Source organism: Protopterus annectens, chromosome 9.part0, assembly GCF_019279795.1.
Source record: "Protopterus annectens isolate FY-2018-M chromosome 9.part0, PAN1.0, whole genome shotgun sequence".
In the NCBI taxonomy this organism is placed as follows: domain Eukaryota; kingdom Metazoa; phylum Chordata; order Ceratodontiformes; family Protopteridae; genus Protopterus; species Protopterus annectens.
In genome coordinates, this window is record NC_056743.1 from 587,859,410 (window position 1) to 587,877,019 (window position 17,610).

Genomic DNA, 17,610 nt, shown 5'->3' on the forward strand with positions numbered 1-17,610 from the left:
GGAAACTGAAAGGTTATGATCTGCTGACTTGAAAGCATGGCGTTGTGACACTATTATGAATGTTTGATGTGCAGTTGGAAGGGAAGCGCAATGATTGGTGGGCTGACTGCTTGTAACATAAAAATGAGAGGCAGTGGTAGGTCAATGCTACTAATTAGTGGACGTGCAGTTGATGAATGACTGTGTATTATAGCAAACATTCATGCACATAGTTAATTTAATTGGAAATCTTGTATCCTTATTTTGGCACACTGCATGCAGGCACACCCATAGGATAAGTATATTGCTGGCCGTGCCTGGTTTTGTGTGTTCAGGCTGCATCATTATTTTTGTTTGATACACTTTGGTATTACAGAGAGTCTGTTAGTTGCAGTAGTGCACTGAATTTGATCAGGCCATGCACAGGGATACAGGCAAAAATCATGCTAAGCAAAGCCATTCTATGTATGAAGTATGTACTGTAAACCAAAAATATATTGAGCTTATGTAACTAGCAGGAACCAGTTTCAGTAGACAGTCTTGCACAGTCACTGAGAAGGCATTCATTTTAGACATGAGCCTGATAAGCAAGTGGGTGGTGATATGGCACAGGAATCACAATGTTCAAAATCCTGTGTGGCAGCTATGCCCTCTAACAGTGTTTATAGTCCAAGCCTTTGTACAGTGTGCTCCCTGTCACCTGTGCAGATGATGATGACTGGTACCCTTGACACACTGTAACTTGTGTGAACATTTACTAATGTCTGATGCACAGTGTGAGACAGCATAACATTATGCAGCAGTCACCAATTTGATGGCAAAGGGGTTTGTGTGATGTGATACATGTATTTTAGGTACCCCTAAGGAATTTATAGGGCCTGCACACATTTACACAAAGGGGAGAGCGCAATGACATGTGCTTTTGGATCTCGGGTGGCAATATTTAGGAGAACTTGGAGTAAGATGTGCAATATTGCCAAAAGGGCAAACAGCACTGCCTGGTACAGTGACTTGTAATAACGTAGACTGGAAAATTATGGAGTCAAAATTCAGTCTGTACTCATGACACTGACAGTAGTTTTACTCCGGTGTGCTTTACTGCCTGACTTTACAAGTTTATTGGGAACAATAAAAACACGTTTTCGCCACTACAATTGAGTAGCTTCTTCAGAGGTATAGGAATCAAAAGCGCCACAGCATTTTGGTCCTATTTAAATACAAATCAATTAAGCACATTAATTTAAAACGTCACTTCCTGTTCAAAAGATATTCAAACATTTTAAATATAAGGTATCGAAAAAATATAAAAAACATATAATAACCATGACATGTCCCTTCAACAGTAATCAAAAAACATATGATATTACTTAATAAAATGTTCAAACCCACCAAAACGGATTTAATAATAATAAACAACCTTTTTAAAATTCTATTATGGTTTTAGTTTGGTAGAACAACAGTACGAAAGCATTCTTATGTATTGTTTTATAAACGCTTTCAATTTCCCAGGATTAAATGAAAGCTGTAATATTGCCCCAGTTCTCAAATATAGAGCATATTTAAGATAAAATGTTGTATAAACCTAATTGTTGTTTATTTTATGTATGTATTTTACACTGTAAGCATACATTTATATTTATGCTATAGATTTTTAAATGATACTATTTTGGTAAAGTGTCACAGTTTAAAAGGTGACAATTGAATAATATAAAACAATACATAAGAATGCTTTCGTACTGTTGTTCTACCAAACTAAAACCATAATAGAATTTTAAAAAGGTTGTTTATTATTATTAAATCCGTTTTGGTGGGTTTGAACATTTTATTAAGTAATATCATATGTTTTTTGATTACTGTTGAAGGGACATGTCATGGTTATTATATGTTTTTTATATTTTTTCGATACCTTATATTTAAAATGTTTGAATATCTTTTGAACAGGAAGTGACATTTTAAATTAATGTGCTTAATTGATTTGTATTTAAATAGGACCAAAATGCTGTGGCGCTTTTGATTCCTATACCTCTGAAGAAGCTACTCAATTGTAGTGGCGAAAACGTGTTTTTATTGTTCCCAATAAACCTGCGTTAAGGTCTTCGTGGCTTGGTGGATTTATTGACATTCCATCTGTGTATTTCTAAAGTTTGTGTTTGCTTTTTTCGACTGTTTGCAATGACTTTACAAGTTTAGTTACTACAACTGCAAATTGTATGCTGCAATCCTTATTTTAGTGAAGGGTGTAAACCCTCTTACGTGATGTTTTCTGCAAACTGCACATCTCTTTTATTGTTTTAAAGATACCAAAGTCAAATTAGTAATGTGAAAAATATGAATAATTGTTTGGCTGAGTAGTGTCTGCTGCCAATTAACAGCTCAATATATGACCAGTGTAGCAGTAAGATTTGAAATATGCACAAAGAAAGGCAGGGAGGGCCTCAAAGTAAATTTATTAATATGGAAAAAGGACTAAAGGATTGCTAAATAGTATCAGCTGAATTAGAGATGATCATATTAAGCTCCCAAAGTGCCTCAGTTATCTGCATTATACAAGTGATACATACATGCACAAAATAATTAGTAGCCCACCACCAAAAAAAAATTTCAATGCATGGAGTATAGAAAACAGAGTTTTCGGTACATGCTTTTACTGTGCCAGCATCATAGACACAGGTTTGCAGTCTACTGTAGTCCTTCAGAATGTGTAGAGATGATGCAAATGTCATTGAAAATACAGAAAAAACATGTCACTGGGCTGATGTTCCTCAAAGAGATTGTAAAACAAACATAAGTTAACATAATAATGTCTTGTAGAAATAAGGAGGAAATAAAAAAAAGTGTAGACAATGAAATAATCAAGTTATTCTCAACTGTTGTACAAAATTTAATTTGAAATTGTTTACAGAAATCTTTCTGCTGCTGTCTAATGATTCTGCAGGCAGAGGGGAAGACATTTGAAATGGCACTCCCTTCCTTTCAATTCTGAGCTGTCAGTTGCAGTGACTCTTTTCACACCTCTGCAGTAGTGTGGGAGGAGGGGACGGTCAATTCATGAAGGACTACAGAAGAACACTTAGAACAAAGGCATCCAGTTTAGCTACAACTCTGTTTGCTGCTAGATAACTTCAAATTATACTGTAAAGCAAACTCTTGAGCTAAACATAAATGAGGGTGATTAGCAACAGAAAAGAAGCAGGCCTAACACAGAAGGAATACAAACTGACAAAGAGTCACACATTTCCCATTATATGTCAATGGCATGGGAATTCACAGTTACTTCCTTATGTCTGGCATGAGTCAGAGAAAGGAGACTTGAAATGCTTTATAGGAAAGAGAAAGGCTTGAAGGAGAAGAAGATCATGTTGATGTAACAAGCCCCATCGGTAGCCATGTTGTGGTAAACTAGCTAAAATTACTAATAAAGCACTTAGAGTCAATTTTAGGTGTTAAAATAGGTCTGGAAACAAAGATAGACTGAAAAAAAACATATTTTTTAGTTCTAGGGTGGAGTTTTCCTTTAAAGTTGTATAGAACGCAGATGGAGAATGAGGAAATAATCGTATTTACTAATTTTTGCTTGTCGGTGATGTTTAGTTTTGGTGGATTTTGCTTCTCTTGTTCTACACAGTAGAATATAACTGTTTTTTTAATGTACATTCATTTTCAGTTTGAGTATTCTTGCTTACAGTACTGTGGTAAGATAAAGAGTAGGGAGGCATGTTCCATAAATTGGAGCAAGTGGACTGCTTTGGAGTGCTGCCAGAATGCAGGTGGAGCAGTACGCTAGTACTCAAAAGTGGCAGACATCTAGATAATCCAAAGATCCTATTGTTATAGTGATTATCTCCACAACTGTAGTTTTAACCTCATAGTAGAGCTTATAGTATGAGTTACCCACTTGTTTTGTAATGTGTACTTTTTTTTTTCAGTCTGGCTACTTTGCTAGTATGTTTAGTGGTTCTTGGAAGGAATCCAGCATGAATAAAATAGAACTAAAGATTCCTGACAACAACATTGATGTGGAAGGTAAGTTCTAAAGCAGAGCTGTTTTAGTTCATACCGGCTTTGCCTTTGCTTAATGAATGGATGTTGATGCGCTTTCTGATCATACTGTGTAATAACTTTACAGATGTCTTAAATTTTTATGCAGTAATGACTTAAGGTTGAGCTCTCCTTTTAGGTTATCAGAATGCTTCAAGTTCAAGTTTACTAAAGTCTTTTTGACAGCACAAAAAGCCAAACAAGTGTAATGCTAGCAGTTGGAACAATATGAATCACAAATCCACCATATAAAAAAAAATAAGCTTTTATTGCCAATATAACATCCACAAAGAATTAAGCGCTTTCGTTCTTATAGAATCTAGGACTTCTTCAGAATCAGTTGGACTTAAAAATAGTACCCTATTTATAGACCACCGCGGCTTGAAACGATAATTGAATGATTACTGAATGGTCCTTATGCTGATATATATTTAAAGAAACCGTACTCACTTATGTCAGTGGACCACTTAAAATCTGTTCAAATAAAAACATATTATACAAAAAATAATATTGCATTACTCAACATAAATATATTTATATATGAATATTTAAATGTATAATTATAGAAATATATAAAACACTGTAATTAAATAATTGAGGAAATTGAATTTAGTGGTATGTTTTGAGGAGAAATACCCAGGCATGAATATCTGTTGTAGAAATGGAGATGAAGTAACAACTAGAAAGAATGTTTTCAACACCTTGCTTCACCCTATATTTAATTTGTTTGATAGAGCAGTAGAAGAAGATTTATATACTTTATATCGAAACTCTAAAAATAAGAAGCATGGGCATTGGAATTTAAGTAAAGATGGAAATAAATTATTTGATTCTTTAAGGTTAGAGCATACCATCCGAATTATGAAACCAGACAAAGGTGGGGGGGGTGCTGTTTGATTCTCTATCGTATTCACAGATTATGAGGAATCTTTTAAATGATAGTGGAACTCATTCTGATGCCTCAAGAAATTAGGTTAATATAACTTATAGGAGGATAGATTCATGGGGTCTATATTATATCACTGAATGCTTAAAAAAGTGAACGATAAATAATCAAACCCATGTAAGCAAAAGCTTACAATCTCGAAAGTTCAGAACAGTGATTTTTTTCCCAAGGGAAAAAAAAAATCGCTGTTCCAAAAAAAAAAAAAAATTGAAATAATACATAAAGTGGGGGGCTTTGCCCCCCACACCCCCCCCCCAGTTAAATATACCAACTCCGAGATCGCACTACAGTGCCGAAAACGGCAAAGTAATGGAAGCGGCCAAGCAAATTCTTTCCTTGGGAAAGAATTCGCTTAAAAGCCGCTTTGCTATTTTGCGTTTTTGTTGTTTTAAGTTCGACCAAGATGCATTCGATATAATGCGTCTTCGGTCATCTAATAGGAAACCGATTCATATATGAATTGTTATTAGACTAGAGGATTTCTAATGAGACGTATACTTTTTTAAAGGTAGAGCCTCCTATTGTCCCCATGATTTTTGAAATCCCCAGAGTCCATAAAAATGTGGAGGAACCAACCCCCATTTAAACCAGTAGTTGCAGCTAGGGGTTCCAAGACACCCCCCTTTAGTGTATGCATTGACAGATGGCTTAAGCTGATTTACAAGGCAGAACCACATTTGTAGTAGATTCCTGGGATTTTCTAGGAAGACTAAAAGAGGAATTATGATCTAAAGATATGTTTTTTTTTTTTTTTGTTTGACAACTGATATTGTAGATTTATTTACTGTAATTTCTAAGGATGATGGATTGGAGTATTTCCATCAAAGTATATTAAATTATGCAGCTGTTTCATCTGATAGAGCTAAACTGTTGGTGGAATTCATGTCTAGTGATGTTAAGTTGTTCAACCTCGCCATTCATTCTTTACTGATGGGTTTGGAGCCAATTTATCGGCTCCAGTACGGCCGTATGCAAAGCTCAAGGTCTTCCATTAGCTCGAGGCCAAGCCCCTATCCCATGATGCACTGTGAATCACCTCAGATCTAGTTTGCCGTGGCATCTGATCGGACGTTCCAGTGCAAGCTCGAGCCAGTACAACTTAAATATTTTCATATTTACCAGTTGCTTAGTAATATTTTTTTCTAAACTTTCATAGATAGATAGTTAGATTTCTTAGGTAGTTAGTTTTTATAGCTTCCTTGAAGCTCCCCTTCTCGTGTGTGATTAGTAATCTTTAAAATTATGGCCTCATGTTTTTTGGGCCTAGTTTTCTTGCTGTGTTATTTCCAGAGGCTTTAAATAGCCTTTTTCTATTGTTGGCCTTGTATATTTTGGGCCTTAGTTGTAGAAAGTGTGTTTAGATATTTAGTGGTTTTATACAGCTTTTTGTTAGTTGTTAAATTCTTTATCAGGCTCATTTCTAGTGTGTGTGTTTGAATTTTAGAGCCTAATAGCCTTATTAATATTTTGAGATACCTTTTTCTTAGGCTCGGTAGTGTGTGTGTTGTTAGAGCCTAGTAAATTGTTTATTGTCTGCTTTGCAGTTTGTTGTAGCAGTATTATGGCGGATGACAAAGACAAGCACCCAAAGTTTGGCTTTAAAAAGTGTCCAGACTGCAACCAAAGAATGTCTGTGATGGATGGGCATATTGCATGCTTTTATTGTTTAGGAGCTGTCCATTTACAGGAGTCTTGTGCCATATGTCATTCCTTTTCTTCGAGGTTGTTGTTAGAGGAAAAGGAAATTGATGGACAGGGGCTGAAGCACCCCTTTCAAGAGGTGTTGAGTGACCAGCAAGTCTTCCAAGTCCTCTAGATCTTCTGTGGAATCTAAGGACTCTAAGCAGTCTAAGAAATCAAATAAATTGGAGGATTCTGCAACATTGGCTCCACAGACCTCAGAGCTGACTGTCTTTTCTTTTCGGAGCCGGCCAGCCTTGGAGTCTGTATCTGAAGTGTCTCAATCCCCATTGCTTCAGTCGACACCATCGGTGCATTCTTCTAGGTCTTCTGTCAGCCTGCCGGATTTGGATATGGATCGATTGGTGCAGAAGATCTTACAGGCACCAGGCCTTGCTAAATTGTTGTTGGCTCTGACCCAAGCGGCTTCGGAGCCAAAGACCACTACTCCTGCTTTGACTACTCCTTCTCCTAGCCGTACCGGACCTTTGGAGCCAGAGGAAGCAGACCTGTTGGTCGTGGAGCCTTTGGAGCCGAGACCTGCTCTAGTGTCCTTGGCTCCATCCTCTCTGATGTCCTCGACTCTGACTGGGGACTCTAGGAGCCGACACTCTCCAGTCAGATCCGGGTAGGATAGTCGGACCAACTTGTCAGTGCTGACTCTTCCTCTCGGGGCTTCGGCTTGGATGAGCTCGGCTCCTACCTCCAGCTCAGAGCCCACGGCCTTGGTGCAGGAGGGTTTGACAGTTCCCTTGGGTCAGTCGGTTCCTTCCCATCGGGGCTATGATGCCTTTGAGGCCATGAGGAGAGCTTTGTCCCCCAAGACATCCTCGACTTCAGTCTTTTCTTCCTTATCTCGTAAAGTGCCTGTGTCTGCTTCTGCTTCCATCATCCAGGCTAGGCGTTGAGACCCAGAGCCTCAGGTAGCCCCACAGGGTGCCCCCTGCTCTTCCGAGATCTCCCCAGAGGCCCCCACTGAGAAGTTTCCCAGGAAGAGGTTGTGCAAGAGGAGACACTTGGACTTCCCACAGGAGTCTTTAACATCTGGCACTGACTTGGATGAGTCAGAAGGGTCCCCGCGGTCCCCCTCTGAGGATATCTCCTTTACTGAGATACTTGAGATCCTTAGGCAGAGGGGTGACTGGCAGTCCAAAAGCCCTACTGAGGATGAGTCAGTTCTCCTGAAGGCTTTCGGGTCTCAACCCTCCACCTCTTGGGTGTCTCTGCCCTTCGATGAGCTCATGCAGTTGGTCTCTCAGAGGGCGTGTGAGTCACTGGAGTCCATGGAGCCTGTTCCTAGGAGGCCTAACAAGTTCATATCAGCTCCTCCAGATAGAACCTTCTTATCCAAAGGAATCCCTGTTGATGCCATGGTAGTGGCGGCGGCCACCAAAAAGGAAATGTCTGAGACTTCCTCATCTATCCATCCTCCTAACAGAGAGTCTGTGATCATGGATAGATATGGGAAATGTACTTTTAGTTCAGCGACTTTTGCTCTCCGCTCACTGAACTACTTAACCCATTTCACTAGGTTGCAAAACAATCTCCTTAAGGAATTGGGAGATACTCTTCAGGGTACAGTAGCTGCAGGGGCCTCTGACAAAGTTGCTGCCCAGCTTGCTACCCTAAACTCTATTGTCAACTCATCCATGCGACTCATATCCTATGCAGCTGATGGAACGAGTAGGGCAGTGGTTACTTGAATCGCTCTCAGAAGACATTCCTGGATGCGCTTGTGTTCCTTTGTGGAACCCTTTAAGTCATCCTTCGTAAACACCTATTTTGATGGCTCATCTCTTTTTGGGCCCAAATCGAAGGAAACTCTGACCAAGAGGGAAAGACTCTGTCTGCTGTCATAGTCCATTGTTCCACCCCTACCCAGCCTTATTCCAAAGGCCAAAGGGGAAAAATGTGGTTCCGGAAAGCCCAAGGAGCCTTTCAGGACACACATGGTGAACCCCCCCCCCAGGGGCAGAGGAGGGGGTAATAGTGGAAGATGCCGCCCTCGCAGCAGAGGAGGTCCGCAACATCAGGGTGACAGAGATCACTTCTCTGGTCAGTCCTACCAGTGCTCCTGAAAGGAGGCCTGACTGTCCTGCTCTTGAGGTGGTCGGGAGTTGTTTATCTTTGTGTCCAGACGCCTGGCAAGAAATAACAAAAGACAGCTGGGTACAAAGTATCATTTTCAGAGAGTACTTCATACCATTCACCCCCCCCCCCTCCCGTCCATAAGGAGAATCCCAAATGTTCCACCCAGTTACAGGGAACAAGCAACTATAGAGGTCCACAAGTTGCTAGAAAAAAAGTGTCATCCAGCCAGTCCCAGCAGACCAAACAGGATCCGGAACTTACTCAAGGTTCTTTTTGGTTCCAAAGAAAACAGGGGACTGGAGATCCATTTCAGACCTCAGCAGACTCAACCAATATGTAAAGAAAGAGAAGTTCCAGATGGTCACGCTCCAATCTATACTTCCCTTCTTAGGGAAAGACAATTGGATGTGCTTGATAGATCTCAAGGATGCATACTACCACATAAAGATGGCCAGGCCATACAGAGATCACCTGCGTTTCGGCTGGGAGCCAATCATTATCAGTTTCGAGCCCTGCCCTTGGTCTCACTACAGCCCCCAGAGTGTTCACCAAATGCATGGCAGTGGTCACGGCTCATTTGAGATGTCTAGGATTCCAGGTGTTTCCATACCTAGATGATTGTCTCCTTACTGCTACCACCAGGCATCAACTGATTCAGGCAAGGGAGTACACTCTGTCACTTTGCAATGATTTAGGCATTACAGTCAACTCAGAAAAGTCTGCCTTGTCGACATCGCAGCATATCGTTTTTATCAGGGCAGAGCTAGACACCTCAACCACCACTCTGAGGCTACCGGTCAAAAGTGTCTTCCTTCTTCATCAGCATGTCAGCACTTTGGTATCGAAAGACAGAGCACCAGCTTCAGAAGTTCTGAAAGTACTGGGTTTGATGGCTGCAGCAATCCTAGCCATACCATTAGCAAGAACGCATATGCGGATTCTTCAATGGTTGTTGTTCACTCAGTGGTCTTACCAGGAACTTCCCATGGACCACACTATATTGATTACGAGCTCTTGCAAGAAAGATCTCCAGTGGTGGGTGACGTCTCTTCATGTCACCATAGGACGCTCCTTTGTTCTACCCCTCCAGTAGCCACTGTGACCATGGACGCTTCCCTGATAGGGTGGGAGGGGGGCATTTTCAGGGAAAGACTGCCCAAGGCACATGGACAGATCAGGAGTGACACTTGCATATCAATGTTCTGGAGATAAGAGCAGTACTTTTGGCGTTGCAGTACTTCCAGGACTCTCTTCCCCTTGGAACGATTGCAATTCAGACAGACAATATGTCAGTTGTCTGGTACTTGGACAAGCAAGGGGGAACCAGATCTTACCCCCTTTGCCGAGAAGCCCTCAGAGTTAGGCAGTGGGCTGTTTCCTCCCAGCACTTTCTGTTGGCAACTCGTATCCCGGGGAGATCCAACGTGATAGCAGACAAAACTGAGCAGGGTAATCTTGTTGCCGCACGAGTGGTCCCTCAAGAAAGAGATTGCAGACAGGATTTTCCGCAAATGGGGCCAGCCTTGCTGCGACCTTTTTGCCAGCCACATCAACATGAAATGCAGAAGCTACTTTGCCCTGATTCCTCCTCCGGGAGAAGCCCCAAGGGATACACTCATACACGATTGCCCCCCGGGTCTCCTCTATGCATTTCCACCAATCCCATTGATACCCAAAGTTCTACAGAAAGCAAAATCCCTGGGAAGGACCATCATTCTTATAGCCCCTCATTGGCCTCAGCAGATTTGGTTCCCATTCCTTCAACATCATCTCTTGGAGTGTCCCTGGATTCTGGACCCAGTTCCAGACCGTCTGACGCATCCATCGGGGGACCTTCATCCTTCTCTGCAGTCATTGAAGCTGACAGCTTGGCTGCTGCAGTTCCCTTCATAGCCAGGCTTCATAACTTCTCCAATGAGACAAAACAGATCCTTTTGTCTTCTCATAAGCCGTCCACTAGAAGTTTATATCTTAGTAAGTGGAAGATTTTTCATATGGGCTTTTAAGCAGAACATTGATCCTTGCCAAGCCCCCTTGACACCCATGCTAGAATTCTTGATGATGATTTTTAATAAAGGAGCGGCAGCCGCAACAGTTCTGGTTCAGTTGGCTGCTATATCTAACTTTCATCTCGGGATTGACGGATTGTCCCACAAGTTATCCAAGGCCTTTCTCAAGGGAACATTTCATATGAGATCTCCTGTGAAAACTCCCTATTCTCCATGGAATCTAAATGTTATGCTGTCTCATATAATCCTTTCCCCCGTTTGAACCAGCATCATCATGTGACCTCAAATATTTTTCGTGTAGCTATTACTTCTGCCTGCAGAGTGTCAGAACTTCAAGCTTTATCTATCAGCCCTCCGTATTTGATTTTTCATAGTGACAGAGTATCTCTTAGGACAAATCCCTCTTTTTTGCCCAAGGTTTGTTCAGAAACTAATATCAACCAAGTCATTGAGTTACCAATTTTCTTCCCTAATCATTCCAATAAGTTGGAGTATATACTGCACAAACTTTATGTTCACAGACAGCTCAGATTTTATTTGGATAGAACAAAAATATCAGGAAGTCAGACCAGCTCTTTGTTTCATTCTCTGAAGCCAGAAAAGGCAGACCAGTGGCTAAAACAACTCTGTCTAAATGGTTATCTGATTGTATCACCTTTGTTTACTCAGCTGCTAATATGCCTTTGCAACACAAGATTAAAGCTCACTCAACCAGAGCAGTTTCTGCATCCTCTGCATTCCAAGCCAAATTGCCCTTTCATAACATTTGTGCAGCAGCCAATTGGTCTAAACCTCATACCTTTATCACGCATTACAAAGTTGATAAGGCCTCCAGGGACAGGGCTTCCTTTGAGTGTACGGTTCTGAAGAATGTACTCCTGTGAGCCACCCGAGATTTATGGTGCTAGGGACGCTACCAATCAGTAAAGAATGAACGGAGAGATTGAACAACTTCACATTAAGAAGTTATGTACTCACCATAGCGTTCCATGTGAGTTGTTCATCTCACCTTCATTCTAACATCCCTCCCTCCTTCCCCCTCCTGGCTGATAGCTGACCTAGATGTTGGTCTCATCCTGGTTGCTCAATTTCTTCTTCCTTTCCATAGGAGGATAGCTCGTTATATGGTTATAGTACATGCAGCAAACAAGATCTGAGGTGATTTACAGTGCATCATGGGATAGGGGCTTGGCCTCAAGCTACTGGAAGACCTCAAGCTTTGCATATGGCCATACCGAAGCTGATGAATCCGCTCCGAACCCATAAGTAAAGAATGAAGGTGAGATGAACAACTCACATGGAACGTTATGGTGAGTACATAACTATGATCAAGAATAAGAAGTTATGTGTAGTTTGAAGGGGAAATATTTAGACAAATCAAAGGGGTTGCCTGTGCCCCCATCTATGCAAATTTAGTTTTATTGGACTGGGAAACCAAGATGTTTTTTAATTCAAAATTTTATAGAAATATTAAGCTATATTTTCAGTATTTGGATGATGTATTCATCCAGTGGGAGGGTACTGAGGATGGTATTTGTAATTTTATCAATTAACTTAACCTTTCATCTGTCTTTTTAAAATGTACTTACAATTTTGATAAATATAGAATCAGTTATTTGGATACATTGATAGCCCAAACTGAAAAAGGTTTTCAATCTACAGTGAGCAAAAAACTTACATTTAGTAATTATTATTTAGATTTTAAAAGTTGTCATCTTAAGTCAAAAGAAGAGCATTGTTAAAGGTCAGTGCATTTGAGTAGATAGGATAACATCACATGCTGAGGACAGTTTGAAAGAACTAGATGTAGTTGTGGAGATCTTTATAGCTAGAGGTCATCTCTTGCAGATGGTTAAAGATATCAGGGACTATGTTCACTCTCAATGGGGTGTTCTATACAAACGCCTGCTTGGTACAGGGCTTACTTTGGGCAAACAAATTAATGATGGGAATGACTTTAAGAGGGCCTTGGTGTTGCAGCATTGCCCTCAAACAAGTGAAATTAAGAATATTATTAGAAGAAATTGGAATATACTGGGAGATGATCCTGATATTTTTAAAATTTTAGTGCATGAACCGAGATTTGTCTCTAAAACGGTGTAATTTGAAAGAATGGCTTGAAAGAGGAACCATTTGTGACAATCTACTTAAAGGTGGAACAGTTAAATGTGGGAATTGTCTTCTTGCCCTTTTATTTTGGAAGCAAAAAATTTGGTGGTGGAAAATGACTTGCATTCATTGTAGAACTGTGTAAAAGTAACTGTCAGACTAAAGATATAATATATTTAACTCAGTGCTCAAATTGTCCATCTTTTTATGTGGGGAAGATGTTTGAGGAAGCATAATTATGAAACTGAAAAAAAAAGAATGATAAAATGCTCTATGTTAAGTTGTCTATCTCGCCTTCATTCTTGCTGGATGGGTTCGGAGCCGACCTCGGCTCCGACTCGGCCACTCTAAAAGCTCGAGAGTTGGTTCCACCGGCTCGAGGCTCCCCTTATATCCCACAATGCTAGGCGAGAGTTACCCCAGATCTCGTTTGCCGCTACAGCTTCGAGGTTGGTTGTTTCTACCGGTTCTTGGTGAGTACTATTTCTTGTTGAAATTAGTCTTTAAAAACCCCTTTAATTTAATATATTTACTTAATTTAGTGTAGTTTAGAAAACTTTTTATTCCCTTCCAAAAATTTCCGTTTCTTTCCTCAAGAACCTTTGGTTCTTCCCTTGGGCCTATAGGCCTTTCCTTCCCTAGTGGAGTGTGTGTGTATTATTTTAGTTTAAATTACTAGTACTGCTTTTTATTATAATTAACCTGACAGGGTGTAACTAGTGTGTTTGTGTGCGTGTTTGTGTACACCTGTTCAGATAAAAATGTCTAAAGAAGCAAAGGTCTCCGGATTCAAGAAGTGTGATGCGTGCTGTCAGAAAATGTCTCTGACAGATGCTCACACTTCTTGTGTCTATTGTCTGGGGCCTTTGCACCTGCAGGACTCCTGTGCTGTGTGCCATGGCTTCAGCCCCAGGGTCCTGCAGGAAAGAAAGAATAAATTGATTCTTAGAGGCTTACTCAAGCCAGAGGATTCCCTGTCTGTTTCAACAGGGAAGCCCTCTAAGGCATCTAGGTCTTCGGCTCCGGCTACTGAGCCGAGACCTAAGGTTTCACAACCTTTGCCTTCATCGGCTCCGGCTGGAGCCGATAAGTCTCAGTCCACAGTTTCTGTGGCCCCCTCGCTCGGCCGGAGCCGAGGTAGAAGTTCCCGTGTCGGCTACGACCAGACCTTCGGAGCCGACAACTAGGAAGAGGTCCAGGTCACCATCTCTTGGCTCCGTTCATTCGGCTCCAGGATCTCCCCTGCTGTCTGAACGGAGCCAAAGATCTCACTCCTCTAGGTCATCGAGGCTGTCGGATCATGACCTTCAGAGGGTAGTGAGTTGACTACTTAAGTCCGAGGCACTGGCCCAGATGCTTCAGAGCCCGACTCATCAGTCGATGCCTGCCCCGGTCCATCAACATATTCCTCCTTCGACTCTCTTGAGCTCGGAGCCGGGTCGTGTCGGAACCGAGACTGTGATTGCGTCGGAGCCGATACAATTGTCTTCGGCTCCGTCGTCGGCTCCGTTTTCTTCCTTGGAAGAATCTCGGCGCCGGACTTCCCTCGTCGGCTCCGAGGGGGTGAGTGGCATCGGACCCTTGTCCGACCCCCCTCTCCCTCTCGGTGCTTCGGCGCTGGTGAGTTCGGCTCCGACATCGGCCTCGGAGCCATCACTGTCGGTGCCGAGGGGGGTTCTTAGCTTTTTGGAGCGGGGACCTCTGGCTCTGCCTGACAGGGGTGCATTCGAGGTCATGCGGAGTGTGTTAGAGCCTGGCTCTACTCCACAGTCGGCTCCGTCCGCCCCTCCCTCTATGGTGCCTCAGGCTAAGTCGACTCACTCCCTCATCCCGGACCTCAGAGAGCCAGCTCCTCAGGAGCCCCCTGTGGGGATTTCATCCTCTTCCGAGGCCTCTCCTGATTTGGCAGAAGAGCCCCCTCGGAAGAGGAAGTGTAAGAGGAAACACATTGACTCACCTGAGTCCATCACGTCAGACACAGATTTGGATGATTCTGAGGGTTCCCCGTTCCCCTTCTGAAGATGTCTCATTTGCAGACATTCTGGAGATCCTGAAACAGAGGGGAAATTGGCCAGCCCTCAACCCTTCGGAGGACGAATCTGTGTATCTTGAGGCGTTGGCTCTCGTCCTTCCACCTCCTGGGTGTCCCCCCCTTCGACCCCCTCATGCAGGTGGTTGCTAAGAAGGCATGGACGGCTCCTGATTCAGTGGACCCCACTCCCAGGAGACCCTCTAAGTTCATAACAGCTCCAGCAGACAAACAATTTTTAACAAAAGGAGTTTCTGTGGATGCTATGGTGGTAGCTGCTGCCACAAAGAAGGAGCTAGCTGATCCTTCAGTACCTGTCCATCCACCTAACAAGGAATCTAGGTCCATGGATAGGTACGGGAAGCGGATGTTCTCCTCAACGACATTTACCATGCGTTCGCTGAACTACCTGTGCCATTTTACTCGTCTTCAAAGGGACTTGATCAAGGAAGCGAGTGAAATGTTAAAGGATCCTACAGCTGCGGGTTTCCAAGATAAGATGAACACGCAGCTGGCTACCCTTAATTCCATAACCAACTCCTCCATGCGCCTTCTTTCTTACGCGGCTGATGGAGCGAGCAGAGCCGCAGGGACAGGTGTGGCCTTACGTAGGCATGCCTGGATGCGGCTATGCAATTTTGCAGACCCTTTCAAGACGTCTTTCACGAACTCCCCTTTTGATGGATCATCTCTCTTTGGTCCTCAAGTGAAAGAAACCTTGACTAGGTGCGAGACTGATGGCAAGACCCTTTCTGCCGTCGGAGTCCGTTTTTCTACTCCTTCCAGGCCTTACCCCAAAGGCCAGAAGGGTGGAAAGATGTGGTTCCGTAAACAATCTCAAGGGACTTCGCCTGACGCACAGAGTCGTTTTCCCACCAGAGGCAGAGGTGGGAATAACAATGGTAGACGTCGCCCTGGGGGCAGGGGGGGATCTGCAGAACCAGGGCAGTCGGGAACCCTTCCCTGACAAGCCCTTTCAGCATCCCTGAGGTGTTGCCCGACTGCCCATCTTCGGAGGCAGTCGGGGGAAGATTGTCACTGTACCCAGAAGCCTGGCTATCCCTGACTCAAGACAAATGGGTACAGTCCATCATTTACGAAGGCTATTATATCCCCTTTCTTCGCTTTCCAAATCAGTCAAAAAAATCCCTTCCAGATGTTCCACCCGCTCAAAGGGATCTAGCAGCTTTGGAAATTTCAAAACTGCTTGCAAAAAGAGCAATTCAGCCAGTTCCAGCAGACCAGCAAGGATCCGGAATCTACTCAAGGTTCTTTTAGTTCCAAAGAAAACAGGGACTGGAGACCAATTTTGGATCTCAGTGTCTTGAACAAATCAGTCAAGAAAACAAGATTTCGGATGGTCACGCTGCAATCCATCCTTCCCCTTTTGGGCAAAGGAAACTGGATGTGCTCTATAGACCTTCGGGATGCGTACTATCACATAAAGATGAACAGACGCTCCAGAAGATTCCTCCGCTTCAGGCTGGGAACCAGTCATTTTCAGTTCAGGGCCCTGCCCTTTGGTCTCACCACTGCCCCCCGGGTGTTTACCAAATGCATGGCAGTGGTAGCTTCTCACCTGAGACGACAAGGATTCCAGGTGTTTCCATATTTGGACAACTGGCTCCTCACAGCTCCCACCAAGCATCTCCTTCTGATGGCCAGAGATTACACTTTTCGCGTTTGTCAAAAGCTGGGTATTTCAGTAAATTGCGAAAAGTCTGTTTTGTCGCCTTGTCGTACTATTACCTACATAGGCGCAAACCTAGATACGATAAACATGTCTGCAAGGCTAACGCATCAGAGGATATCAGACATTCACAAATTGGTATCACTCCTTCTCAACAACAACAGAATCAAAGCCAGGTTAGTTCTAAAGGTGTTGGGAATTATGGCAGCAGCCATACCTCTCCTTCCATTAGCCAGATACCACATGCGGATCCTTCAATGGATGCTTTTTACTCAATGGTCATACCAGGAACTTCCAATGTCTCACACCATTGTGATCACGCAAGCGTGCAAAAAGCATCTCATGTGGTGGATGTCTTCCCCCCATCTCCTGTCGGGAAGACCCTTTGTTCCACCTCCTCCGGTTGCTACACTGACAACGGATGCCTCCCTGATCGGGTGGGGGGGGCATTATCAGGGCAGGACAGTCCAGGGCACATGGCAACCAAACGAATGCCACTTGCACATAAATGTTCTGGAGATGAGAGCAGTGCTTTTAGCGTTGCAAGCCCTTCAAGACTCTCTTCCCTTGGGAACAATTGCAATCCAGACAGACAATATGTCTGTAGTGTGGTACATCAACAAACAAGGCGGAACCAGATCATACCCCTGTGTCGAGAAGCACTCAGACTGTGGCAATGGGCGATTTCTTCTCAGCGTTTTCTGATAGCAACGCACATCCCCGGGAAGTCCAATCATATTGCGGACAAGTTGAGCAGAGCTATTCTCATGCCTCACGAGTGGTCTCTGAAAGACTCTGTAGTGAGAGAAATTTTTCTCAAGTGGGGTCAGCCTTGCTGCGATCTTTTTGCTACTCCCCAAAACAGCAAGTGCAGAGAATATTTCACTCTATTCCCTTTACCAGGCCAACCCAGCAGAGACGCTCTAGTCCAAGTTTGGCCCGGGACTTCTGTATGCATTTCCTCCTTTCCCACTGATCTCTCAAGTAATACAGAAAGCTATCGCTCAGAAGGCCTCATTGATCCTCATTGCTCCTTACT

At 43.0% G+C, this 17,610-nt stretch overlaps 1 protein-coding gene across 1 annotated transcript in view; it reads left to right on the forward strand.

The window, feature by feature from the left end:
* Positions 1-17,610, forward strand: part of GMCL1 (germ cell-less 1, spermatogenesis associated) — a 1,627,466-nt gene that overhangs the window by 156,951 nt on the left and 1,452,905 nt on the right. Inside the window, exon 4 of the mRNA XM_044083130.1 lies at positions 3,906-4,002. Coding sequence (XP_043939065.1) covers positions 3,906-4,002 — 97 coding nt within the window. The remainder of the gene's footprint in view (positions 1-3,905; positions 4,003-17,610) is intronic.